Source organism: Gavia stellata, chromosome 2 (assembly GCF_030936135.1).
Source record: "Gavia stellata isolate bGavSte3 chromosome 2, bGavSte3.hap2, whole genome shotgun sequence".
Taxonomy (NCBI): domain Eukaryota; kingdom Metazoa; phylum Chordata; class Aves; order Gaviiformes; family Gaviidae; genus Gavia; species Gavia stellata.
In genome coordinates, this window is record NC_082595.1 from 4,212,900 (window position 1) to 4,240,753 (window position 27,854).

General features: G+C 41.6%; 1 protein-coding gene and 4 non-coding genes across 5 annotated transcripts; all 5 read right to left on the reverse strand.

The window, feature by feature from the left end:
* Positions 1-3,094: 3,094 nt before the first annotated feature.
* Positions 3,095-27,749, reverse strand: WDR43 (WD repeat domain 43). Its single transcript, XM_059835899.1, has 18 exons — positions 27,519-27,749; positions 22,824-22,958; positions 21,085-21,206; positions 15,789-15,909; positions 14,485-14,624; positions 13,882-13,984; positions 12,735-12,799; positions 12,191-12,362; positions 11,627-11,713; positions 9,646-9,777; positions 9,050-9,187; positions 8,122-8,208; positions 6,707-6,738; positions 5,844-5,907; positions 4,837-4,950; positions 4,314-4,383; positions 3,628-3,683; positions 3,095-3,534 (listed from the first exon to the last, which is right to left on the reverse strand). Exons 1-18 carry the CDS (start codon positions 27,747-27,749, stop codon positions 3,415-3,417), a joined length of 1,989 nt encoding a protein of 662 aa, XP_059691882.1. The 3' UTR covers positions 3,095-3,414.
* Positions 10,757-10,835, reverse strand: LOC132322022 (small nucleolar RNA SNORD53/SNORD92). Its single transcript, XR_009485007.1, has one exon. It is a non-coding gene; the product is annotated as a small nucleolar RNA SNORD53/SNORD92 (small nucleolar RNA).
* On the reverse strand, positions 14,280-14,363 carry LOC132322025 (small nucleolar RNA SNORD53/SNORD92). The gene has a single exon (XR_009485010.1). It is a non-coding gene; the product is annotated as a small nucleolar RNA SNORD53/SNORD92 (small nucleolar RNA).
* Positions 15,566-15,649, reverse strand: LOC132322024 (small nucleolar RNA SNORD53/SNORD92). The gene has a single exon (XR_009485009.1). It is a non-coding gene; the product is annotated as a small nucleolar RNA SNORD53/SNORD92 (small nucleolar RNA).
* On the reverse strand, positions 20,576-20,652 carry LOC132322023 (small nucleolar RNA SNORD53/SNORD92). The gene has a single exon (XR_009485008.1). It is a non-coding gene; the product is annotated as a small nucleolar RNA SNORD53/SNORD92 (small nucleolar RNA).
* Positions 27,750-27,854: the final 105 nt, after the last annotated feature.

A 27,854-nucleotide genomic window follows, 5' to 3' on the forward strand; every position in this document is an offset into this window, starting at 1 on the left:
CCACACAAAGAACGGTAAATACAGTACAAGCCCTTGTTTTATCACAGGACAGCCTAAACTACAACTTGGCTATTGAGCTGTATACCACCTCCATAATTTTCACATGCAGTTTTCAAATGTCTACATGCTGACGTTCCCAGTAATCAGGAATTTTCTAAGAACTACTTGTGCATCCTAAATTTTTCTTTCTTTTCTCCCTTTCTACGTCCTCCTCCTCCTCCACCCTGTCTCCAACAGCATGTTTTGCTTTTGTTTGCTTCATCTTAACCAATGGCATCGAGGTAGTTATTTTGGGAGAAAGAAACCATTAGCAAAAGTAATTTAAAGGATGAACCAAAAAAAGGTTTGTTTTTTTAAAACCGATTAAATCACTTCCCATAGCATGCAGGGAGACCAAAATATCCATACTCCATGTCCTTACACAGTAGAACCTTTAACAGACACAGGTGCACATCGCCCACGGACAGCTCTTATTCCCCTACCAAACTTCCAAGAATCAGATGAAACACTGAAATATTTTGCAAGAGAGGCAACAAGCACCTCTCACACCAAGTCCTGGTGTAGTACTAAGTCCCTTTGGAAGCAGGACCATAACAAGAGGTGAGAATGAGAGCCATACCGTTTTACAGGAGGACGCATTCAGCAACGATGCGATTCTGCCAGCCTCAAAGGCACAAGTTGCTCTTGCTGCCTAGTAATCCAAGGAATTTTTGTGGAGCTGGCGTGACACCCCCTGGCCATCTATGGTATTGCTCCTTATCGCATTCAAAGTTTATTTACTTCTATAACCTGGACATAAGTCCTCCACCACATGAAAAGCAGCAAACAAAAATCCCTTACGCTGGGCAATGTTAAATACACACATTTAAATGGGACACAATACCGGTTAGGCAAATAAAAACAAAAGTATGCCTCGGAGTTTCCACCCCATCGATTTGTTGACTGCTCAACTGCGAACACACCTTGGACTCCTTACACAAACCCTCATCCAGCTTCCGCTGCTCCGAATGAGCAGCTAGTGTCTCCTCACTCTCATCGCTCCAAAACTACAAGGATTAGGGCTGCAAGGGAGGACCTACCCCATTTCCAGCCTCTTTCTCCAGAGGATGCCGCATCTTTGAAAGACGAAGACACAAACAGCTTAGTCATCAGCCGGCTGAGACCTTGGCTCTGCAGATAAATAGCTGTAAGAATTAGAAAGCACACAGAACTGTCAGTTATCAGCTCTAAGGTGAGCATAATTTTTGGAACTACTAGCTTAATTACTTGCAGCTGCCATACCTAAACGGTTTCACACAGACCAGCTGCTTGAAGATGATGCGGGCACAGGGCTCGGAGGACAGTATGACCCAGCTGTTTTAACACCAGAGTAGACCAGAACTCATACCCCTGCTACCAGCTTGCTGTCTGATACTGAAACAGATTCGCAGAATCTCAATGTTGGCAAGACCAAAGAATGAACAAAACATTCTTGAAATCCCCCTCCTCTTCCTGCTGCCAGGTTCTCCCACAGCTCCACTTCTGGAACAGGTTTCTGGTGCACTGAAAGGATGGACACAGGTAATGCCTACCTTACAGGTGCAACGAGGAACGGTGGCAGGTTTCCAATGCCACCACTCCCCATACCCAAACAGTGCCAACAAGATGCTTGGCCTGCTCTTTGACCCCAACCCAGGGCTCCTGCTTCGACTTCTGGAAAGGCTGGGACACGTGTAGGACCTTGCATGACCAAAATACAGCTGGTCCTTGTGTTACTCCACGCCCCAAAAGCTCAGCAGACCAGCACTCACCTGAGATGCAACAGACCTTCTTTCACACCCCTTTTTTGCCCAGTTTGAAGCCTGCCTGCATATAGTGACATCAGTACTGGTTAAAAACTCACACATCAGTTCAGCCTGATTTGTTGGCTTGTGCAACGACAGTGCACAAGTGTCAGCATTTATCTTCACAGCATCTCAGAAATGAAAAAAAAAAAACCAAACCCCAAACAACCCAAACAGCTTTCCAAATTATTAAGACACTAATTTACTGTCAGTTAAAATCTTCCAAAGACTGGAAGCCACCACCTGCTGCCCTTCTACCTCCAGCTCTCCAAAAACAAAACATGTCTCTTCCAGCTTTGTCAACGACACAATCCCCTGCGCCTCCAGACAATGCTGCAACCCCAATGCAATCCCCAAGCAGTGGGCAAACCAACGGATGGGACCGAAACGTAGGGAGCTAAGAAATCGACAACTAACAGATGCTCTGCAGAACTGGCTTCCTCCTCCACTGGAAAGCTGCCTTCTACAAACAGCATTTCATCTTTCACCACCACCCTGAGCTACCTAAGGTCTCTCTCAAAAACACCACAGGACAGGTATCTGGTAAAGGAGATGTATATTTATTCACTTTACAAAGAGGGTGGTATTTAGTTTGCAACAGCTGCATTTATAGACAAATATACCATTGTACATTATAGTGGTGAATGGCTCAAACCTTTACCTTGTTTTGCTCTTAAAAATGTGTTTGCACCACTTCAGCTTCCATTAGCTGAGCAAATAGCTGTCCTTGTTCTGCCACTGAGAGATTAAAAATCCGTTATAAAGGTATAGCTGTGCGCTACGTATTCACAAGCATTCACCTTCTCATTCCCCTGTGTTACTCCCCTCTCCCCACCCAATTCAACACAGTCTATCCTCTGGGTTAGCATTAAACTTATATACAGCCTCCATTAAAACAAAATTAGGAGCCAGTGATAGTTCTCATGTCCTTCTGAAGCACAAGAAAAAAGTCATTGATTTATACATAGAAAAGTCTTTGAGTTCAAATTTGTTAAAAAAAGAAAAAGCCATTTTTAAGTCAGGTTGGCATTTCGATATTGCCAAGGCATGGCTAAACCAATGGAGGATGGGAGGGAAAGAAAATAATTTCAGTAGAGAATTTAAATATTACAAAAATATCTTTTTTTTTTTCCTTTTTTTCTGTTTCGTTTTTTTTTTAAAAATGAAGCAGGATGCCCACTTGCTATTGCTAACTGAAGCATGGAAAGAAGGTATAGACCAGTTGTCTTTGATCCTTGAGTATGTGAAACAAATTCAATGTAAAGCTGAACCAAGTTTACCACACAAACAGCGGTGGCAGATTTATTTCACTTGAGATACAAATGCATGTCCACATGACAGGCATAATCTGACCATGAGGTGGAAGAAATGTTTCTATAAGTAAGCGCAGGGAAATAGGGCGAGAGAAGGCTGGCATGGTTAAACATTCTGGATTCCGAAATGCAGTCCCCCAACATGTGCCTCTGCACACAGGCCGTGCATCAGTCTGCACTCCCTATATGCAAATATGGCATCTTTCAGCAAGATGATCCAGAATTAGAGAGTTTGGTGGCCCACTTGTTTAAACTGTTAAAATTATTCTTCCGTGCCGTTATTCTTCTTCACTTTCATTTTCTGGTTCCAAATCAGAATCACCATTGATTTCCTTTTCAACAGTCATGTCTTGTTCATCAGATTGCTCCTCTTTTTCTTCATCTTCATCCCAGTTTTCCTGGGGAAAAAATAAACAGGAATGTTTGAACCTTTGACAGTCACAGTTTCTGTTACAAGCAAACAGGAGAAGATCTGATCCAACTCCACTTACATCAGAGTCTTTATCTGCAATCATCTCATCATCTGAGCCTTCCTCCTCTGAGGATTCTGCAAAGAGAAAATGATCCCTCAGTTGGAGAACAGGCTTTAAAATGTCATCGTGCAAACAAAGCCCCACCCCACAGGCTGTTAAGTCTCCCAACTGTGCTATTTCAATTCCAAAACTAATTCTACCTGAAGATTAGGTTGATCAACATGAATTAGGAACAAGGCACTTCCGTTATGATTATAGAGTACAAAGTTGCAGTAGAAAAAAAGGCCAAATTGGAAGTGTATGTGCACACACGCTGACATCCACTACCTTGACACCCTGCTGACTGTCAAAGTGCCTTGACTGTATCTACCTTAGCAGAAGGGCAGCTAACACTAGAAATCTGAGGTTGCCAGTTAAGTTAAGCAGCATACTGAACTTCCAATTAACTGATTCCTTAATTTGTGAAGCAGGGATGGGAGGGAATGAAAGGAAATAAAAGGAGGGGAAGGAACGAAGGAAGGAAGAAGCAACTACAAGATACCCGCATCATTGACCACTGACTTTCCTACCATGGACTTCCCACAAACACTCTCTACTTGCAAACTCTACATGAATAGACAAGCACAGGAGCATGATGACAGCCATCAAGTATCGGCTGTCATGTGAATTCAGGAGCTGAGCTACACCTAGCATACAACACTTACCATCCTCGTATACCAGCTTTGCAGTCTGATTAACTTCAGTTACATCCTGAACTGTTTCCGACGCTGCAACCTGAATGGAATTTGCAGATTAGCCTTAGATGCAATCATATATTCCAACCTTAAAAGTCAACAAAACTCATAACAATGTAAACGAAGTCTACATCAAGTTTAACACACATTAATTCATTTATAGTAGTAGTTTAACAGCCAAACAAGTACAAAGGACAAAGTAAAATTTTACAGGCATTTGCTCTGAAGTTGCCCAGTACCTCCTGTTTATTCCCCTTTAAAACTCCATGGGTTAGTAGGCACATTTGGCAGGAAAAAACGTGTAGCACTTCCAGCGAACACGGACTGACTAGATAGTCAATCAAGTGTGCTGCTTTGAGTGCTATCAGCATAGCTGTACAGCAGCTGTATTAAGTTCCCAATGACAGGTCCCATCAGATGTAATTGCAACAGGAGGTTAGGTCTGCAAACAACGCTGCTTCTACACATCCCATGTTATTTAGTTGGAACTCACCTGGGTGACAAGAATGAAGAGTCTTCCATGTAGACGGGAAAGCTTCTGCAAAGTTTTTACTCTGCTCTCCATTAACTGGTATAGCATTCCCAGCTGAGGAATAAGGTCTGGCAACTTGGGAGAAGAGAAGAATGAAGAAAAATGAAGCTGTTAACCAACGCATCCCAAACATCTTATTTTTATATTTTTAAACTACCTTTGTACGTTTGGGGCATGCAATCCTTGCTCACATTATTCTAGACAGAAGGGAGAGCTGAGGATTCACAGAAACCACTTGTAGCCCGATCAATTAACATCTAGCCATGTTCAGAAACATCACCTACTTTCAAAACATAGCCATTTTTATACTTCTACTACTTTTCCTTTCCCCAGTCACTGCCGTAAGCAGGTATCGAAGCACTATTTGAAAAGCTGTGTAAATAGGAACTGAATATACACCAGTGTATGAACGCAGCCTCAGCAACCTGTGCAAGTTCTGACACACAGCAATCCTATAATAAACGGGAGAAAGGACTAACAGTCAAAATGACTTTTTCTTAACTGAGCAAGAGCGTTTTATCCATTATTTCTAAGGCAAGGCTGGACTTCAACCCAGAAGCTACTACATTACTTACCACCCTGCCAACTTTGGCACACCTATAAACCTAGCCATGCCCAAGACAGTCTCAAGATGAGCATTACAACAACAAATTTAGTTCCTAAGATTTAGCGACACAGGCTAGATTACTCTTTGTCAGTAATTTTGTTCCCTAACTCTCACAGGTATGACATAACTTATCTTGGTTTGACTTTGGGATTACTATAATTATGTCATGAATAGCTAAGACAAACAATTTATAACCGATGTGCAGCAATTTGGCAAAAGTGGCAGAAGTACAGCCCTCTGATTTGGGCACTGCCACTGTGTGGAGAGCAGGAGACAGATTCCTGAAGGAAGAACATACATATATTTAAGCATTTAAATCTAGTTTTAGTTACGTGCATTAGCATTAATGCAAAATACTTACTGTGGAAAGGTAGGATGCATGTAGAGTAAAAACAGACTTCAGCCATCGAACCATTAGTGAGGCACTGGAAAAAGAAAAATAAAAGGTATCAAAGAGATACTGGCTGAGAAACACCTATTTCACATTCTAGATGCTAAATAGTTCTACAGAAAGTGCTCCTCTCATTATATGAGAAGATAAATGCAGATGGAAATTTTTGGCTATCCAGATGAGATTCCTAACAAATAACTTACATAGGTAAGAAACAGACATTTAAGTGAGGGATTAAACTAGACATGTTCAAGGGACTGTGTTTCTGACATCTTTTATGGGAGGTTTCAGTGAATAAAAGATCAAAGCATGGTACTTTTTTCTCCACCTACAATGAGGGAATTTTTATTTAAAAAACAAACAACACAATTAAGGACAGCTAGTCTCAGCAAAGCTATCCTTATAGCAATGTAACAAGATGGGGGGGACAGGAAGGAAGAGCTGGTTTTGTTATTAATTAAACACAACACCAAGAGATGTCTAAATATATTGGGTAATTAAACTGAACAAGCTATACATCTGATAGTTATTTTATTTTACATATTGATCAGGTCCGCAGTGTTGATATTCTGGGACTTCAGATACATTCTCAGGGTTATATGCTTATTTCAGGTATCCCTTTCCCTTTTAAATTTCACTTCAGCCATCCTGGCAAAGCACTGCCTTAATAAAAGTTCCTCTTTGCACCAACAATCAGGTGAGAATTTTTACCTCAAGATGCTGCAGTTTAATTACAGTTATGATGGAAATCAATCACATAGCTGGAGGGAGGGACCATAACGCACACATAGAAAGTTTCAGGTGAATTAAACTGTAGTTGAGTTGTCTCTTACCTGTATGGGTTGCCCTGCAATCTCTTCGTAAGCTAAAAGGACAAAAATAGTCAGCAATAAGTAACAAACACATAATGAGTTTAAAAACCCAACATTATATCCATGTGACAGCCCCAATATTGGGGCAGAAAGATGTCCAGGCATTTGAAGTTTGCTAGGATTAACCATTGCCAGGCTCCAGAATATTATGTTGCTGGCTCTACCATCCTATACGCAGGCTGGTAACTTGCAGAAGCCAACTTTCATTATTACAATAAAACTAGAACTCTTAACAGGCAATATATCCAGAGAAACATAAAGCTGGCAGGAATGAGTAGAAGGAAATCCCTTTGTTTATATGTCTCTGTGTATCTGCTTAGTAAAGCAGCTGTTACAAGGTGGACAAGTTGGGGAAACATGTGAGGGTAGTATCAAATAAAGGCAGAACTAATCTCAAGCTCTGGAGAGGACAGTTACATGAAGGTCGGTCCGTCCACTGAGATTACATAGCCAAACACTTGCACTTAGATTCTCTGACACAGGTCCTAGAGAAGAAATGCTGCACCTCATAAGTCTAAGCAGGTGTCACAACACGTGCTTAAAGGAAGTCTAAACATTCAAAATCAGGCCATCTGCGTAATTCAGTTAATCTTAGTACCAAAAGTAAAAATTAAATCTTACTTGTGGCCAGCACATTAAAATGTAAGAGAAATCTAACCGTTAACTTATGTTATAGAATGTCATTCACCTAACAAGCAACTAATTGATGCTCAGCTTAAACAAAGTAATGTCTAGATAAGGCTAATCATTAAAATATTTCTGTCCAAATATCACTGAATAAGCAGTTCAGAAGCCAAATCCCTTCTAGAATTATTACTAAGTGATGTCGCAAAGCTTAAATACAGCAACTGGGCTTCTGCACCATCTTCAAAATAGGAAAGAAACTGCCCCTCATTTTCCAAGTGCTATCTAAAATCACTGCTCTAAGCACGTATACTATTTTTCTTTCTCTCACGTGAGTATCTAGCATATTTATGCTCATCTAACTTGCTCTGGCTAGCACTACTATTTTCATGTTTCAAATTATCATCCATTTTAATAGTTTAACAGAATATGTAATGGTAAATTGTTTGCCATGGACTAAACAAGCTTTTGCTTAACGTCTTCCTTTTCTTTTTTCCCACATAATCATTTAAGGTAATATAAGATGATCTAATGCCCTTCCTAGCTTTAACAGTGGCACTTTGTCCTTTCATTAAGCTTCAGCCGGAGAAGATAAGAGTGTATCAGAGACAAATTAAGAACAATTTCTGTCCTGTAAAACTATCAAACCAACTCATTGGTAAAAATAAAGAGACATATCCTGGATTTTCCCCAGCTAGAATACAAACTGAATGTCATTTGTATGACAGTATGAGAAATGCAGTCTCTCCTACCTCATGTAGCAGTGGAATGACAGCATGTATAGGCATTCTGGCTACTGTGTTCTTTATTACAGTTTCCTTTCTTGTGTTAAGCACTCTCTGTTAAAATGGAAAAATACGATCAGAGAATCATTCAGTTTTAACATGTGTATAAGCAATGCGCACAATCAAAAATTCCTGGCTTTAAATCTCTTTTTTTACTCCACCACCTTTGTATGCTGAGATGAGGATAACGAGTAAAAGATTTACTATGAAAAGGAGCTCCACTTTTCAAGTCAGCTACAATTAACAAAATAAGACACTTGATTAACCCATCTAAAACAATCTAGCATTGCCTCTAGCCCACCCACCCCACGTTAGAAACGAAGCATCACAGGCACATTAACATCTCCCTTGCTATTTTCTGTGCTTGACTTTCGTAAATAAATGCCTTGCACCATTATCTGTGACAAGTAATTCCTATTCAGCATCAAATTCTTAAGAGTTCATTTCCCTGCCCCAGAACTATCATTTCCTCCTAGTCCAAGCGCAACAGTAAGCTTTTCAAGTGAAACTGTTGTCATCTATGCATTTTTCAAACAGTGTCTACTTGGAAACAGTACACTCGGGAGACTAAACACAGATTATGCTCCAGCTCAAGCTAAATGGAAGATGGCTGCATTAGCAGTATTGCTTGTAAGACATCTGAACTGTGACATAACAAATTTATCGTAAACAGAAGCACCTCAAAGTTCATGGACTGACTCAAGAAAGCAAGGTAGGTAATAACAAAAAAGTAATACCGCTACTATCATTTATAATACCACTGCCTCGAGCAGCAAATCGGCAGCTGGGAGAAACAATGGGTTCTTGACTGCTCAGCCTCCCCAGCTTTTAGGAAGGCTCCCCACAAGTCTCAGTGAATAGATCAAACAGCATACAACGATCTTGCAACACTTACATTTAAGATTTCTGCGTCGTTGCTTTCCAAGCCCTGAACCAAAAGTACTGCGAAGCTATCTGTTTGTGGAAGGCCACCTGGAGTTTTTACTTTGCTCGCGTCAATATCCAATGCCCCTAGGCGCTCTTCAATGCTCTCCTGCAGACAGTAAACAAGGGCAGTGCTGTTTCAGTGCAGTTTCTCAGAAACACCAGCTGAAAGCAAAGTACCTAACCTACAGCATTCCCTCTGATTCTGCTGGAAACTACTACAAATTTTGCATATTCTTTTAAATGTACTGACAAAGAATAGCCCGAGAAAAGAAGAGAAGATGAAGTAGTGACTGGAAAGCAGTAATATACCTTAGCACAGAGAGACAGTCACAAGCGTGTGACAAAATTCTGCAGGACCATGGCAAAACTATGGGCAAGGCACACAGCTTGAATGAGGGAAAGGTTTTGAGCAGAGGAAAGTCTCTTTCATACAAAAAGATAGTATCATTAACTTTGCTTCCACACCAAACAAAGCAAGTTCAAGTTCACCTAAAGAAGTTGTAACAATGATTTTTGGTTCTAGTTTCTCCATTATTGCTGTGTTTCAAAGAGAAAGCATTTTACCTCTGTCTCTCCTGATTTCCTCTTGTTTTTCTTTTTCTCCTTTCCCGAGGATGGAGTTTTGACAGCTGTACTGTGTCCTGGAATGCCAGGCACTAGAACTTTGGTGTCCGAGTTCACAACAGGCGTCTTTACCTAGTAGACAGAGATAACCACATTTGCATGAATTGCTAGTTTCTTGAGCTTTCTTCCAATTTAAAATACTTATTTTATTCCGAGACTCTCACATATACAGTAAAAGCAGCCTGCCACAACCCATTTTCTTAACATATATATTAGGAAAATCTTACATTTTTAAGAGCAATTAATAGCCTCAAGCACCAGTCAGCTAGTTTTCACAATTAACTGAAGCAACGGTCTCTTTGGAATCACTTGTGAATCACTTCCCTTACAAGCTTGTTCCGTTACACTCATCGAACTAAGTGTTTGTATCCAACAACAAATATTTGGATGTTTGCTAGCAATAGATACCCCATGTGTACTAACAGTCAGGCCCATAAACTGCATGCAGATTAATTCAGCTTCCACTGGAAAGCAAGAACTGATCATGAACAGCAGCACAATGTAACAGTAAAAGGTAGTTACTATTCACATCAAACCCACCTATTTTCTTCCAGGGATTGCTCAGGCGCAGAACTCCGTAGTCTGAATTAGAATAGGATCACGATGACAAACAGAGCAACCTTAGGTTATACCAAACTAGCTATGGTATCCGTCTTCATTGAACACAAAGAGATTGAATTTTAAAGGCAATATATTTAATAACTAAGTGCTTCCCTGATCCACAGAAGATGTAAGGGAGTATCCACTCCCGGAAGATCAAGAACGCTGCCTGCTACTTCCAGAACACTTCTTAAACCACAGCACTTCTGTGCAGGCCTTTTTTTGGAGTACCTGCCCAGACTTCTGTACTTGTGGGAGCCCTGCTGGGTGCCCACTAAAGCGCTACAAATATCATCTGCTACAGTTAGCAAAGCAACTTCCATGAGCTGTGTGTAAAACTCAAAAAAATTTGATTTTTGTGGCTCAAGACTTTTACTGTAGAACAGCAACGGTGTTAAAATACTACCCCCTTTGCTCACCACACTAATCACTGACCTTCTCCCCACCAGGCACGCTCAGACAGCCAAGAGAAATATGTCTTCACTGGAATTCAGCAAAAAGCGAAACCAAGATGGGTATCATCACCGCGTGCCAGGGAGTTCCTACACCTCTCACCGCATTTCTGCTCTGCTTCCCACCAGCTCCAGGACTGAGGAATCAGCACAAAACCCTGTCTGGCTGACGGAGCACCAGATCCGGTAGGTAACTTGAGAGTTAGAAAAACAGCGCTGTCTGCTCACTTCACTGATACTGCAAGCGTTTCAAATCTTCAAGGCCTTGAATATGCACACTGATTAAGAACTTCACAGACTGTCTCTAAACCCACAGAGGATCCTGCATGAGAGAAAACGGTGGCAAGTGGCCTCAGTGGACACTGTTGCCATCTAAGTCTCACATTCCCAGGTGCCACATCAATGAGCAGGAACACGTGAAGGCCACCTCAAGAAAGAGCCAAAAGGACATGCCCTTTAAGGCTCCGTTACATTTTATTTAGACTCTAAAGCAAAGCCATCCCAACTTCATGCCAAACCATCAGGGTCAAAGAGACCATACAGACTGTTAAGACTCTAGGGGAAGGACTGATCTCAAGCAGACAAGAAACCATCAGCCAGTCCTGTCTGTCAAGCAAACCTGCTGAGAACAGGACTTGGTATGAGCTACAGGAGGGTAACAGTGTGCGAGAGCACACTAGGATACACAGCAGCCTTGAAACACACTTTACCCACGGCTGCCTGAGTGCTATGGACATCTGTAGCTACCACTGCAGCTCTGAGCAGGTCCATCCAGAAACCCAACCTCATTTTAAAAGAAAGCAGCGAATTCTACAATTTCCAAAGTAAAACAAGAGGAGCAATAAAATTGCATTTCACACAAAGCTCACCTTTGTTAGAGCAACATCTGTTTTAAGTGACAACACTTTCTGGATGTCCCTTATCAAACATACGTGGGATTCAGCGGTGTTCAAAGACTAGAAGGACAGGAACAAAACCAGTTAATATATTTGAGATTCACCCCTGTAATTCATTACACTTCTGAAAGATGAGAACAAATTCCAGAGGTATAAAGTAGAATGAACTTTTTTTCACTCTAGAACAGCAGCTGCTTTGCACAGCTGCCTTTTGTTAGCAGTTCTCTATGCTTTCCAGAGAAGCTCACACAGGTAAACTGAAACAGTATTAAGAACAGTTTCAATGGCCTAACTCAGTAACAGCTGAAATGGCAAGAAACAGCCAGCAATAACGTCAAGTTGTATTTTAATTGGAAAAATACAAATCACCTTTCAAAACAGCTCACGGGCAACAGTCATAGCTCCCAGAAAAGGGGGAAGGAATAAATTTTGTCTTGTTATACAGTTTAAAAAAAGTAGAAAAAAAAAATCCCTCCAACTGAGAGCAGTACACAGTCTGTATTACAAAATCCAAAACCTCCCCAGTGTTTTACATACCACTTTCTCTATGATGGGCTGTAAGGTGTTTCCATACACAAGCAGCAGAGACTGTTTGTCTGTGCAAAACGCAGCTGCTAGAATAGGGACTGGTTTTGGTGTGGAGTCCCCATCATTTCCAGGTGTTGCTATCTGGATAGTACAGTTTGATGTTAAGGGTTTTTTGCAATAACTGAAAAAAAAAAGGAATGAAAAAATTCCAAGAGGTTTAGCTTAAACACTTCAATATCTTGCATATCTAAGCACCTTTCATTAGCAGATCCTCAGCAAACTCAGCCAGTTCACGCCTTTTACAGATGGCTAAGATGAGGCACAGACACACAAAATCTTGGCTAAAGCAACACTTAATACCACAGTGCAGCACACCCCCCAGCACGTAAGTTCTCCAAAAATGTGTCCAGTAACCCAAGACAAAGAACCAGCTGGAGCCTGGTTTGTGAACAGATACAAGAGCTTAAAGGCAGCAGCGTGACAAGACTGAACTTTGCCTTCCAGTAATCCCAGACCTTTCCTAAAGACACCCTCAAGATGAATACTAACTTACCCATTTAAGATATGTTCAAATAAATGCAACTGCCCATCTCTGCACACAACCGCTAACTTCACAGGCTGGAAGAAGGCACAGTAAAAGATTTTAATTAGATCAAAGGACAAACCTCCCATAAGTACAGGACATCAAGAGACAGTTGCATGGCTACGATTTGACTTTTTTTCAGCAACATTAAAGATATAACTAAATCCATAAGGAAGGATCAAAGACACTAACATCTCAGGTACAACTATTAGGAGACAGAAAGATAACTCATAACTCTACTTTATTGTATCACTACTGATATATCCAAATTTGAACAGTTTGGACAGCAGCAGACATATGTCATCGTAAGTAGCAAAGTTCCAAAAATAAGGTACCCAACATGGCTAGAGGCACAGGTCTGCAAAGGCACTGACGCTGCAAATATGCTTAGAGGAAAGAAATTGAGATGAGTACTCTGAGCAATTAAATGACAGGTGTACATTACAGAATACTCTTATCTCCAACACATGCAGTAAGAGGGCACAACCGGAAACATTAGAAAATCTAGCATGAAATACTGGTTTTGGAAAAGGAATCTAAAGGCAGCAGGAGAAAAATGTTTTAAATGATTACTGAAACAGTTTGTGAACATGTTTCGCATACAGACATTTTTTGTAAGACAACTACTTTGAAAGACTTGTACTTGCTGAAATTGAGAGACTTGGGGAATGCACACTGCTACTTTAATTCATTAAAGGCTAGTTAATTCGAAATGCAGTTACACTGCCAAAGCCATTTGAGATCAGAAAAAACAGGACCATACCCAAACTGCATTTTTAGAAAGAATTTTTGTGTGTGTTTTTTGCTGCCAAGTTCTAACAAACATGTTGATTACTAACTTGTTCTAAATAGGAAACAACTGACATTTCTGCCATCACAAGCAAAATTTCTGAAGAAAACACTGAATTTGCACTTAGTAGCTTTGAAAACTAGCATTTCAAACTATCAGCTTTATAAATGCACCTGTAATAAGTACCCTCACACCCATGAATTGGCATTCAGATCTCATCTCTGCGTAACAGAAGCCAAATACAAACCAAGCTTATTTACACTCTTAAAAGGAAACGTGACAATTGAAAATTGTTAAACATATTTGGCCACAAACTATTGCTCCTACCTCTTCTTTGACTTCTGATACAGTCAGGTCAATAAAAATTGGTTCATCTGTTACTGTGAAAGACATCACGGCATTCTTTTCTTTCCTATCTGATCTGATCTGCCTGGAAGACACAAACAGTACAAATGGCACAAACAAAACCCTCGGCACCTGAAAAGCATTATAAAACCTATAAATCATCAGCAACTATAGTACTATCTACCCCACCCAAAAATACTCATGCTGTAACTGCAGCTTTCAGCTTGGAAAGTGTTCTAAATTCCAAGTGCAAAGTAACTCCCAAGTGAAATTTAGCAAGAAAACTTAGCGTAAACTTTGCAGTAAGTACAAAGAAGAAGGAAGTCTATTACACAGTATGTGCTTGGCATACATTAGTGATTCAAACAGCAACTGGAAGCATGCTCAGACACAGCCAAGGAAATTCACGTCTTCATTCAACCATCAGTGAGTTGAAACCACCATTTAAGAGATCATCACCGCATATCTCCAGAGTGCCCCTTCAGCTTAACCTTCTATTTAATCACAGAGTTCAGAACATACTTGTCAAGTCTATCCTCAATACTGGTCATAATCAAAGTTACAAGTTACAGAAACCTTACATACCATACACTCAGTAATCGGTCATGTATAGCTCCAGACAAGAAATAAAGCCCTGTAATTCCATCAAAGGGCTTATTTTCATTCATAGGTTTCACTGTGGTAAACATTAGTGATGACACTGATGTAGCATGGCCTGTGAAATGCTAAGAGAAAAAAAAAGAATCTTTCAATGACTGCCATAAGTAGTCACATGGCAAAAATTAAAACATAAGTTAACAACATTAGGAAAGATTCAAGTGTTACTAAGTCAACAAGGACATTTCAGTGACTTTTTTGCTGTTATCAGCTTCCTTGCATTTCTGTATTTTGAGGAAACTTTTTCTGACCCTCCAGATATTTATCAGAATTTTAAAAGTTAAATGGGGAATCAAAGGCAAATTCACTGGGACCAAGTCCACGTGAAAGAAACCACATCCACCTCTACTGCTGTTACTGTCAGAGAGCTTCCCCCCCGCCCCCAATTTTACACTTCAGCTTTTACAATGAAACTAGATTCATAGTTTCATTCTCAACTGCAAGATGAACGCACGGTTCTGCTGACACACTAAGGCTGTTCAACGGCCCTCCAAAAAACATCAGTTCTTCAATCTACTCTCGTAAATAGTGGTTTGGGTCATGGCAGGATGCAGACATAGGTGGTAGTTGCCATGTGCCAGCAAGACCACAGTAACAGCACATGTGTACACACTTACCTGACAGCAAGTACCAGGAGATTCGGAGACTAACCGTGTCCTATCTGCTAACAGGCAGGAGAACATAACTGCATTTACAGAAGAGCTAAAACATGCTAATTTGCTCCTGTCTGAGCCCTGCTCAGGGAACAACGAGGGGGTTGCTCCTATGCCTTCCAACTGTTTCAACACCAAAAGTGGTAATGCCACCAGTTACATAAAGTTTAACAAAGAAACCTGAATGCTTTAAGCAGGGACTCATGATAAGTCAGGGAGCTCACGCACAAACCCATGTCAGCAGTAACTAATACTGTGGTGAACCGAGGTCTGCTAGAAGGGTACCAGAGAGGCACCCAGTGAAAAAGAACAGCATCCATCTTTCCGCTACAGGCTTGAGAAAGGGTGCTGGCAGCGTGCTCAGACACAGCCAAGGAATTTAATGTCCTCATTCAACTCTCAGCAAGTTGAAACCACAGTTGAGGGTATCATCACAGCAACAGCTTCCAGCAATCCCAAAACTGCCAATCGTCTCCTCACACCCAAAGAAATTTTCAGATGTCCTATCAGGAAACACTAGCTATGTCATGTCACCAAGCAAGGATATTTTTTTACATCTAGTTTAACAAAGTTACTTACTCTGTAGACTTCTTTGGTCTCCAGGTCCCACAGTTTTATAGTTCTACCGGCTGACAGCAGCATTTTCCCATCTGGACTGATGCATAGAGAGGTGACACTGCTATTGTCACCTTTCCACTTGCTAGAATTTGGATGGAGGGGTTTTGTACGAAGGAAGAAAGATGAAGAAATAGAAAAAACAATATTAATTAGCATAATCTCAAAATCCACATCAGCCATACTGGAAAATTTAAGGCAAAAATTATTTTTAAAAAAATGTAAGTAGTCAAAGATGAGGTCAAAGCTATTCTGTTTCTGTTCTTCTCCTTCAAATTAGTTTACGCAAAAATACAGCAATTCAAAAATGTAAAGCAATTTAATACTGAACAACTGTTGACATGTTTTTAATATTTGCCTATTCTGTTCTGAACTCCTCTCTCAAAGTTCTCTACTACTCAAAATAGGGTAAGAGGATCCATACCAAGACTTCTCTTTGCACCATAATCCAAAAAGCTTACACCAACCCATTCAGAAAGGCCTTCTAAACACTAAAATTCAGAGTTTCAAGACCCATTCAGTTCCTGGCCCTCCTCCCAACTCTGTCAATGACACTGACAATAATAAACTTTGCCTTGAAGTTCTATGGTTGAAATCACTATTTAAAAAAACAATACAAATTAAAGATGCTGTCATGAAAAGCTTGCATCTGCTTTGAAGGAGTCCGAGTACTGCACATTTCTCGCAGGACAAAATTGCAAGGGAACATCAACACAAACCCTTTACAGATAGGAAGTACCCTTCACATTCTGATCGTGAACAGCTGCTCTGGAAATACTTCCAAATAACTTTCACATGCCCAAGCAGCACCTCTCCTGCCTTCCAAAACAAAGCTCATTTACTGTATTGGTTTTGATTAGATTTCATAGAAGCAGAAAGTTTTACTGCCTACAAACTTGACAAACGTTACACCTTATGGAGAGTATGACAAGATTTTGTATTCTCTTCCAAAAAGAAGGTCAGGACTAAGAATTTCAAACCATTTAATAACGTAATCCCAAGAAGGTATTTTTAAATGTAATAAAAAGACCTGTCTAAACTAGACTGCAGAATATAAAACACAACAAAAATCCGTTAGTTTTTTTGGATACTGTTTATATAATTTTACAGGGAAGAGATTTAAACAGGAGATGATGAAACAAGAAGCTGCCTAAAGAGATGTACAGAATGCCTCTGAGTACTTAAGACATGAAAAAGCTACAACCAGAGAAACAAGAAGTCATCCAGAATGTTTTAGACTACCTCCCCCTCCAACACCTTGTCTTGCCTCTTCAGGAACTCTCTCTTCCCCAACAGCTTGTCCTCTGCCAGAGGTTTCAATGTGTGCTGCACAGATGTCCTGAAGTGGTTCTATGGACTACTTCTGCAGTAGTTAAGAAAGTCAACCCTAAAGCCATGTGGTTTCAGTTCCCTATCTAGCAGTTCATACTTCTATAGGAGAATGTCTGCAAGCCTGCAAATCAGAAGAAGTTGAACCCTTCTCTACCCCAGGAGCAACCATCCTGAATTCTCCGTGGGCTACATAAGGATTCATTTCCAGGTCCTGACAAGTTTTAAAGAATGCTGGCAACCCAACATGTACATTGGGCATGAGCAATTATTTTGGATAATTTGTTCCTTCTAGTCCCACCAATTTAGGTAAAATTTTAGAGAATTGTTTTCTTCTACTCTTTCCAATGTCATTTACCTTAGGTATGACTCATAATATCACCAGAGAAAAAAAAAATCAGGAAAAAAGCATATTATATTGCTGGTGTACTTTTAATGTATACACTCCAGGAATGATTTTTTGTTGTCATTTTCAAAATTAAAGAATACAATACCTCTAATTACCTTTTATAACCACAGCCCCAAAAAAGCAGCAGTATGGGACAAGAGCAGAGGGAAACATCCAAGATGAAGCATGACAGGAAAATTCTCACATTTCCCAAGAAGCAGCATGACTGGGACCCATCTCAAGTACCTGTACATGAACACACGTGCTATGGGATACTAACAGGGTGAATTCGATATCCATGGGCAGCTTCAGAGCTTTGATCTCATTGGCATCACAGAGAAACAGTGGGACAGCTTGCAAGACAGGACCGCTGCAATAAATGGACCTTTAGGAAGATACTTCAGGAAGGTACTTCAGCAAGGACGTACCGGGAAGGCAAAAAGGAGAGAGGTTTCTCCACACAAAAGGGTAGCATGGAGCTTTCCTCTGAAACAGGCAAAGGGCCAGTAGAGAACTTACAGGTAAGTACGAGAAGAGACCAACAAGGGTGATGTGGTGGGTATCTGCTACAGATTGTCCGATTAAAAAAGAAGTAGATAAATCTTCATAATCCCATGCCCTGGTTTTTCTAAGGGGCTTTAACCACCCCAGCAACTGCTGGAAGGGCAGCATCAGAGGACACAAGAAGACCGAGATCACTGGCAAGGGCTGAGGACCTTTTCTTGATGCAAGTGATTTACAACCAGACTATGAAAGGTGCTTTACTGGATTAGCTACTCAGGACAAAAAAAAAAAGAAAAAAAAAAAAGGAAGAACTGGTAAGGGATGTGATAGTTGATGATAACCTCCAGCTATAGCAACCACAAGACAACAGATTTAAAGATCCTAGGAAAAACGAGGAAGATAAACAGCAGCATGACAACCCTGGGCTTCAGAAGAGCAGACTGCAACTCATTCAGAGAACTGATTGACAGGATCCCACTGGAGGATGCCCTGAAGGGCAAAGGGGCCCAGGAAAGCTGGTTGCTCTTCCAGGATAACCTCCTCAAAGCAAAAGAATGGTCCATTCCAATGAGCAGAAAATCACCAGCTATTGCAGAAGGCTGACTTGGTCAAGTGGGTAACTCCTGACTCAACTCAAAAACACAAAGAAGAAGTCTAGAGAAGCTGAAAGTGGGGACAGGTTACACAGAGGAATGTAAAAATATTGTCCAGGCATGCAGGGACAGAATTAGCCAAAGCTCGGCTGGTCTTTAAACCAGCCGGGAATATGAAGGCCAAGAAATGGACATCTACACACAGCACATCAGCAACAGTAAGATGATGACTGAGGGAAGTGTGGGCCTTCTGCTGAATGGTGTAGGGACCCATTCAGTACAACAGAAAAGGCCAAAGCACTGAAGAGCAAAGTCTCTCAGGCCTTCCATGTTCCCAAACCTAGTGTCAAGAGTCAGAAAAGCACTCCCCATAGCAAAGGGAGATCAAACTAGGGATTGCAACAGCAAATCCAATACGTGCAACTCCTTAAGACTGAATGGGATGCATCCAGAAGTGCTGAGGCCAGTGTTATTACAAGACCACACTATGATTTTGAGTGGGCACATAGCTCAGGAGAAATTTCTGATGACTTGAAAAGAAAAAAAAGAGACAAAATGTATCCGCAAGAAGGAGAATACAGGAAACAACAGGGAAGGTTATACAACAAATCCACCTGGAAGCCATTTCCACAAAGGTTAACAAAGTGACTGGGAACAGCCAGCATAGATTTACAAATGGCAAATGGTGCCTAACCAACCTGACTGCCTTCTTAATGAGACAACTGTCTTGGTGGACGAGAGGGGAGCCGTGTATGCCATTTAACTTGACTTTAGCAATGCTTTTGACACTGTCTCACATAGTATCCTTGCAGACAAATTGGAGATACACAGATCGAATGGATGGACTCTAAGGAGGGATAAGAACTGGCTGGATCTCTGAGCTCAAACAGTTGTGATCACCTGTATGAAGTCCAGCTGGTGGCCAGTTACTGGTGCCACTACCTAAGGATATCTCAATACTGTTTAACACCCTTGGTAATTGCCCAGGTCTTCATTAACGACCTCAAAATGGGACAGAACGCACACATAACAAGTTCACATTCAACACCAAATTAGACAGAGCAGTTGATATGCTGGAGGGCAGGGCTGCTACTCAGGGGCATCTCAGCAGGCCTGAGAAACAGGCTGTCAGAATCTCAAAGCTCAAAGGAAAACGTAAAGCCCTGCACATGGGATGGACAAATCCCAGTACAGGCTGGGGACAAATGGCTAGAAAGCAGCTTTGCAGAAAAGGAGCTTGCAGTCCTCACAGTCAAGCTGAACAAGAGTTAGCAGTGAGTCCTTGTGGCAATGAGGTCAACCGCATACCGATTCGCATTAGCTAGAGTGTGGCCAGCGGGTCAAGGAAAGTGATTCCTCTCCTCTGTGCAGTGCTTTTGGAACTGCAACTGAGCACTATGTCCAGTTTGGGACAGTACAAGAAAGTCACTGACATAGTGGAGTAAATCCAGTGGAGGGCTACGAAGGCAGCTTAGGGACTAGAGCATGTAACATAAGAGGAAAAGGCAAGGGAACTACGTGTGTTCAATCCTTAGAAGAGAAGACTAGAGGGAGGTTTTATGGCCATTTTCTGCTACTTTAGGCAAGGTCTCAACTTAATACAACCTAAGGATGCATCTCCTTTCTAGGGAAACCAAAAAGGGCTACTGTGCAGTGCCCACACCATCTTTAACAAAACCTGTAGAGATGCAGTAACACAACAGTGGGAAATGTTACGAAAAAGTAACAACAGCATAAGAGAAGGGTCAAGGTGTCATCACACACTAGGCCTTTATTGAAGTAAGATAACCAGGATCATTAATAGAAAGCTTGGTTTCTTCTTTAAAGTTTAAGAATAGTTTGACTTCATTACAAAAGAAAGTAAATGCCTACACCAGACATCTTGTTACTCTGCACTAAGCTTTATTTTGCTCAACGGTACTGCAAACAGTAGCGGCCTGCTCAGACAGCCAAGTGGAACTGTCCCCACTGCACATCAGTAGTGAGCGAAACCAAGTGGATATCATCACAGCAAGGCCCTTTGAGCAAAGCCGGGTGCATGTAACTGATTTAATTGGGATGAGGTGTTCCAGTATCCGCTCCCCATATTTCCAAGGATATTTTCTACAATTTAGATTTTTCAGCATCACAAAAGTGACTGGAAGCCCATGTCCCACTAGAAGTTAGCATGGAGGAACCCAAATCCCTCTCTGCGCAGTTACTCGTTTCATCTAGTCTTCCCAATACACAGAAGAAGAAAGCCAACTATGAGAATTACTCTTTTATTCCTTGATAAAACCACTTCCAATCTCAGAAAAGTAATAGCCAACAGTCAATTTTGTACAGTGGGCATGAAGCCCGGATAGCAGGGTGCAGCATTTCCAACAGGGCCTCGCTAAAACCTGTGAAGGAGGAAATACACAAAAGCAAGCGCCAATAAATTTGACTGAAAACCAGCATCACTCACCACTTTACTTTGCAGGTCTGTGTGTTCCATTCCACAATGTGTTTGTCCTCTGAACAGCTATATAAGCAGCAGTTGTCCTGATGCCATCTCACACAGTTTACTCTATTGTCATGACCACCATCCTACAAAAGGTAAAAGAGGGTCAACTCATTAATAAATGAAGAAGTCTTGACTACTGAGTCTTCCCCACACCAACAGCGTGAACAAGCTGCTCTTTCAAGAACTAAATTCAAACCATTGGCAGCTTGAAGGGGTGTGGTTTTAAAGCCCAATATACATACAGAGTTCTATAAGTTAAAGATATTTCATATTTTGATATGTACACATAACTATTTGAATTCATTCTTGTTCTAGCACTTTGGAGTTAACAAATTGTCCTGCCCACTATTTTTATACACACAACCACACAAGGCTGTCTAACAGTATGAAATTTGCTCAAAGGCAAGGCTAGCACAGATGTCTTGCTGATAGCCATCTAAGTGCCTGCTTGCCTAACTAAGTACATTCAGAGATGAGTATCATTCCCTTTGTACTGAGCATTCAAGAGTGTGCTATCATCAGATCAGAAGACCCTACAAAGGGGTATCATTCACCCCTCTTAACAACCAAAATCTCTGCAGCTCAAATATACACTTTAATCATTTATGAAAATATTTCCTGGAGTTTATAAAATTTCACTATTTGAATTGGCACCAGCCAGCTCAGACTACTCCCAAAGCATCACGGCAAATCAGCTTTGAGCAAGACAAAATATATCACAGCAAGACATTCTGTTCAGTAAAGACAGCTACAAGTGACAGCTCTTATTCTAGCAGGAATAACCTTTTAATTCAACCTATCTGCAAAAAAAAAAATAAGTACTCACTAAATAGCAGCTGCTCTCCTGCTCCTACAGAAGAGCAGGCAGTGTTTTCCAACCAACTGAAACTGTAAATTTTGACCTGAAACCCTTTTATTTTGTTCATGGTTTTCAAGCATAAATACAGCTTTTCCATAAAACGCAATTGATATTTGTTAGCATCACTTGGATGTATTTTAAGAAGTCATTGCTTTCTCTTAATTCATGTACATTGATCACCTACGCACAACTAAGAGTTTAGAAGCCCAAGTACCTCAAACTATTGCATAGAGTCATTCATACAGATTTATTTTGCTTGTTATGTAACACAAGACTAAAACCAAGGTACTCAGAAGTAACAGGGAAGTTATCAATAAGGGCAAACTTTGAAAATCAGCGTATCTCTTCGAGAAAGATCATGTGCTGAGAGGGCTCAAAAGCTTCCACAAGGCTTTACATCTGTACTGAAGAGCCCATCAACACGACACCTTCCCATGGGTCGATGAGCACTCCAATCCTCCCCTCCTCTCCCACAATACTGTGCAGGAACTGAGGGTATGACACCCCCACAGAGGACTTAACTGTCCAGTTAGGCATTTCAACATTACTGTTATTTTTAATGCAAAATAACAAACCCATGCACAATGCTAAGATACTGCATTAACTTCGAAACCAAGGTTTCTCAACGTGTACATACTGCCAACAACAGAAAAAGCACCACTCGAAGATTGCTAAGCACCTGAATTACGGCACCTCTATTCATATACGCAGCTATTAAGAAAAATAAAAACATCTGAATAATTAAGTTAGTTTATTCCATTTTTGAGCAGCAGAAAGAACAGCAAAAACTGACTGAAACCATCAGTATTTCACATTATGTGATGAAGAGTGCATTACTTACTAGCTTGCTCTGTAATTCTCCTTTTACTGTGCTGTACAACAAAATGCTACCAACTGCTGTACCAATAGCCAGGATATCTAACTGCTTGTCTACTTCTGCAACTTCAGACTTCCGTTTTTTCCTCTGGGGGCCATCCTGGAAAATAAAAAGAGAAAACGTGAAATTAATTAGTCTGACCTGCTACTCTCGGTGTTAAAGCAGAGGGGGAAAAAAACTTCTGTAAGTCTGAGACCCAGACAGCCAGCACAAATTCTGCTAAGACACAAAATGAAGACGCTGAAGTGCACAGCAACCTAGAGACTCATCCTGTACCTCCATGTACAAGGTAACGAAGTTTTTATGAGTCACTTGGAAACATTTGGTGGAGGCCATTTTGCTAGCCTAACGACCACATCCATGAGGGGAAAAAACACATTTTTCACAGAGTCCGTGTCCCAGAGGCAGAGGTAAAGGTTAACATGATCAGAATATTTCATCCACAAAATGGAAACGCTTGATCAAGAATGATCGGTTTATCTTTTTCTCAAAAGCTTTTCTGAAGAGTCTTGCAAATATTAAGTATTCATAATGCATCTTAAAAAGAAAGCGCTACCAGGACTCGAAGCTAAGTGCTCTGCCCCAGTCCTGGTGTTGGTACCAGAGGTCCTCCTATGATCAGGCAATTCTTAAGTCTTCACTCTCCTGCTTTGCAAGCGCTACCAACCACTTCAAGGAGGGATTTCATTTCATCTCTCTTAACCAAACACGGGTGAATGCAGCACATCACTGGGGAGAAGGAATAAAACTGGCTCTTGAGCATTTGAAACAAAAATAAAGAAGGCAGAAGAAGCCACCACATTTATTCTCACTGGGTTAATCCCACACACACACAAATGAAAAAAGAAAAGAAAAAACTGTCCAAGGACTTCAGAGGAAAAAAAAAATCATCCCTAATGCTACTGATTAGTTTTTAAATTGGACTTCGGTAAGTCTCCTTATATTTGTTACATCCCAGCAAAGCATTCTCTCCAATTTAAAAAAAAAAATAATATATATACACACAAGCTAATGCTTCCTCTACACAACAGATATATTTGCACTGATGAGCAGCCAGAAGAAACCAAAGGAGACTCTCATAAAATGTGAGCAATCAGCTCTATGCAAGCTCCATGTGGTGTAGCTAATCTGTCATACAACAGACATCACACAGCAAACGTAAGTAATTTTTACTCAGGCCCAGAGATATAATGACAACCAGGATTTGGGAGTTTTCACCACAACTAAGATTTAGAAGTTTAACAGTGCAGGATAAATACTTCAGTTCTTTGAAGTGGGACTTTCTTTTCCCCTGTATTTAACACAGACAACACCTTCTGCAAGGAAAAGTGTTTTGGTTTAGGCCAATAAATACTGAAACGCTATACAGATACTTTTACATCAAAAGCAGAGATTACACTGGGTTTTTTGTAAGCATTTGTTTAGGCTTCATCTTTCCTGGGAAAGAGAAGTGTTTATAAAATATTACCAAAACAGGTGCTCAGAAACCATCACAGTCCCGAAGCACAACCAAGTAAATTAACCAGGTTTTCAGATAATACATGAGAAAAGACTCAACCAGTTAAATTTTTGGCAGCAATGCCAACTAAGCCATCGTGAAACTGCTGTCTGGCATGCAAAGACAAGGGCCACACAGCCAGTAGAGGTGCAAGTACAGTTTATGTGCTTTCTGGTACTTTTCTATCTCTTTATGCAGTTCTACTAATTACCCAAAGATGCCCACTGCAAAGCGAAACCACAATTAAGAACAGATTTTATTTTCTTCCCTTCCGTAAATCTTTTAACTAAAACTTGTTCACCCTCCATTTCAGTTTGGTATGGCCAATTTCCCTTGGAACATCCCAAAGTCCACAGTTACTTCCAGCATCAAGAAGAAAGCTAGAGGCAGTGAAGGTTTTTCCAATTATTTTTTCACACGTATTTTTTCACTGACCACCCTTTATCAGCATTATTAGTAGGGCATTTTGTCAGAAATTTTTGCATGAAAGAAACACCAGTGGAAAATTCAGACACCTACTAATGTTGGAGATGATTTGAAAACACACTCTGAGAACAACAGCAAAAAAGTTAAAAACTTTAAAAAAAAATTTAAAAAATCAAATTTCTGTACCCTGCATTAGATCAGTACACAGACAGACTGCCAACTGCAGCAGAGATCCATGTGGGATTCACTTGTGGATCAGGGTCTTAAATGTAAGAGCACCCGGTTTTCATGGACAGGATAGGACAGCTGAACTACACCAAGTATCAGTTTGCTTTTGATTTCTTTTCAGATTTATGGAAACTCAAGCTTATTTAGAAATCCTTCAACTTTGCCTGAAAAAGCACAGTATTTTAATTAGTAGACATGGTTAAAAGAAGTTAGTTGTAAAGGGACTGTGCACCTATTTTTCTATAATGTTCTTACTTGAGTAGGTCAGCCACCGAGACTGTTTTTTTTTTTTTTTAAAGAACAGAAATCCGATCTCTGCTGCTCTCATGTGAAGTAAAGCACTTAAAACACCGAAATGGGGGGAAGCCTAAACAGTCTTGAGAGTTGAAGATGACAGAGCAGTTGCAGCTTGTTAGGAAGAAAGTGGAAGAAGGTATTTTGAAAGTCAGCGGTCCACATACTCTTGCACAAGGCACCACTTCACGGAGCAGGTGATGGTGAACACCGCAAGCAGGAAGCACTGACACTACGAAAGCACGTGTGCAGGGAACATCCCAATAAGCCACCACTGCATCAGGATTCCAGGGCCTGCAGTTCAAAACTTAATTTCTGATATTGCCCTGCAACACATGGCCTTCATTAACACGGCAGCAGTCCAAAACATACTTTGTTTAGGTGTAACTTGGCCAAACACCATTTATAGACATCTACTGGCACAGTTTTACTCCTGAACACCAGATGCTAGTACTATCTAGAGGGATGTCAACTCTCCAGGAATAAAAGACGACGACTAAATAATGTCAGAAAAACCACATTCAATGACATATATTTGGCAGAACCATCACAGCTTTAGTTCTTCAGTTCAGTCTAAGGATAAACCAATTAATTATAAAAGATTATGGCACAATTATTCCAAGAAACGGTATGTTTTCCAGCTCTACTTGAAAACGTACCAACTTTCAAGCAGTGGACAGCATTCAAACTACTGGAATAATTAGAAAGCACTGAGAGGTAGCCAAATGCTGTCTGATTAAGTCCGTTTTCCGGAAAACCCTAAACCAGGTTAAACTGGAGCATCGGTGGGGTTTAGGGGTGGGTCTCTAGAAAAGGGTTAGTTTTTAAAGGCCACTCAGAAACCTCCTGTGCTTGACTTACGGCACCGCAGCAGTGCATTACGTCTGCTTACGTTTAATTTCACACAGGATAGATTAACCCCATTTTCACACGCCAGGTTCAGTTCACTTAAGAGTGAACAGCCCTGCAATTAATGCATGTATCCTTTTTTCTTCAAAGTTACGTGACAAACGAACAGGTTAAGGCCAATCTAAAACTAACCCTTTCTGCCACATTCTTCAAATGTTCTGGGAGTTTTCAAAGTTCAGGGACTAAGCTGCTCAACTGAGAAAAATGAGACACCACCATCTTCCTTTGGACTGGTAATCTGTGTGTTCAGCATTTTGAAATACCTCTTACAGTAGTTCAAATAAACTTCATTGTTGATATACCCAAACGCATTTTTAAAAGCCCTCCCGCCTTCTTATGATAAAGGGGGTGGATTCCACATACTTTATCCATCTTTTCTCCGGGAATGCTACATTCTAGCTACAGAAAATAGGATTACTTCAACATAAAGAGAATGAAAAGGTACCTTACTGTATATATTCCAGATATTTTCAGGTCGAGTGCTCACCTGAGGTGAAGTTAAATAAAACAAATTCAAGGCGGAGAACATCCGAGCCCTCTGATGTGTGCTCTGAATAAAGTTACTGAATACCTTCTCGCAGGATTCCTGAGCTTGGGAAGACGCGTCACGGACAGCATAGCAGCTTGCATGGAAATACTTCCAAGGGTAAGGAAGTGTGGAGAGATACTGCCTTTACTGGAATATGAACTGTACGTAAACTAAGAAGACGCACAGCAGCCGACCTGCTCTGTAGCATCACCTTTTCGATTAAGGTGAGATGTGCCATGAAGTAACATACCTTGCTCCTTCAAGGCAGGCTTCTTCCATGCAGGTTATACGGAAGACAAATGATTTTACACAGTCAGTGCTTCTGTGGATAACCCCTTTTTTTGTTTAAAAAAAAAAATTTAAAAAATCTCCAGCGCCGCTTCCCCCACCAACACGTGAAATTCGCCTTGCGAAGAGCAATCCTGCGATGCCCCTCCGAGGGGAGCGGATCCCCCCCCCAACCCCGGGGGACATCACGCGTGGACATGCCCCAAGCACCGCGGGGCGAGGGAACCGCGACTGAACCCTGCGGAGCTCTAGTCCTCCCCACGGGACCCTTATCCCGTTTCCCGCACCGGGACGCCGCCTCTCCGCTCCCCGGCCTGCCCGGCCACGCAGACCCCCCGCCACATGGCGCCGGGAAGGCGGGGTGAAGGCGAGCGGGCCGCGGCCACGCGTCGAGGCTGCTCGGGGTGCCGCCGTCCCCATCCCACCCGCTCCTTTTTCCCCGCTGTCCGCCCCTCCCGCCCTCCATTCCCTCACACACTGCCCGTACCTTGCTGGGGGGCGGGCGTCCCCCCGGCGGGGCCCAGGCCAGGCAAGTACAGGCAGCGCTGAGGTGGGCGGAGGGCACGTACTCGTGCTGCAAGCGGCTGTTGGCCGTCTCCCACACCCGCAGACGCCCATCCGAACCGGAGATGGCGAAGAAACGACGGTCGCGGGGAGAGAAAGCGCAAAGGGCCCGCGCCGCTACCGCCGCCTCCCCGCCACACGCTGCCGCCGCCATGGCGCTCCTCGCCCGGCCCTCCGCGCCGGCGCATGCACCGGCCGCGTGCTCGCCCCGCGCGCCTGCGCCGCGCGCCCCGATGACGCCGGAACGGCGTCATCGGGG

Bases quoted from the DNA above. Each gene is read 5' to 3' on its own strand.
- WDR43 (XM_059835899.1), bottom strand. From the start codon at position 27,749: ATGGCGGCGGCAGCGTGTGGCGGGGAGGCGGCGGTAGCGGCGCGGGCC. The intron at 9,778-11,626 runs GTGAGCTTTGTG...TCTGTCTACTAG, and splicing joins CAGATGTTGCTCTAACAAAG to GTAAAGACGCCTGTTGTGAA. The intron at 3,684-4,313 runs GTAAGTGTTGTA...TTCTCTTTGCAG, and splicing joins AAAGCTGGTATACGAGGATG to AATCCTCAGAGGAGGAAGGC.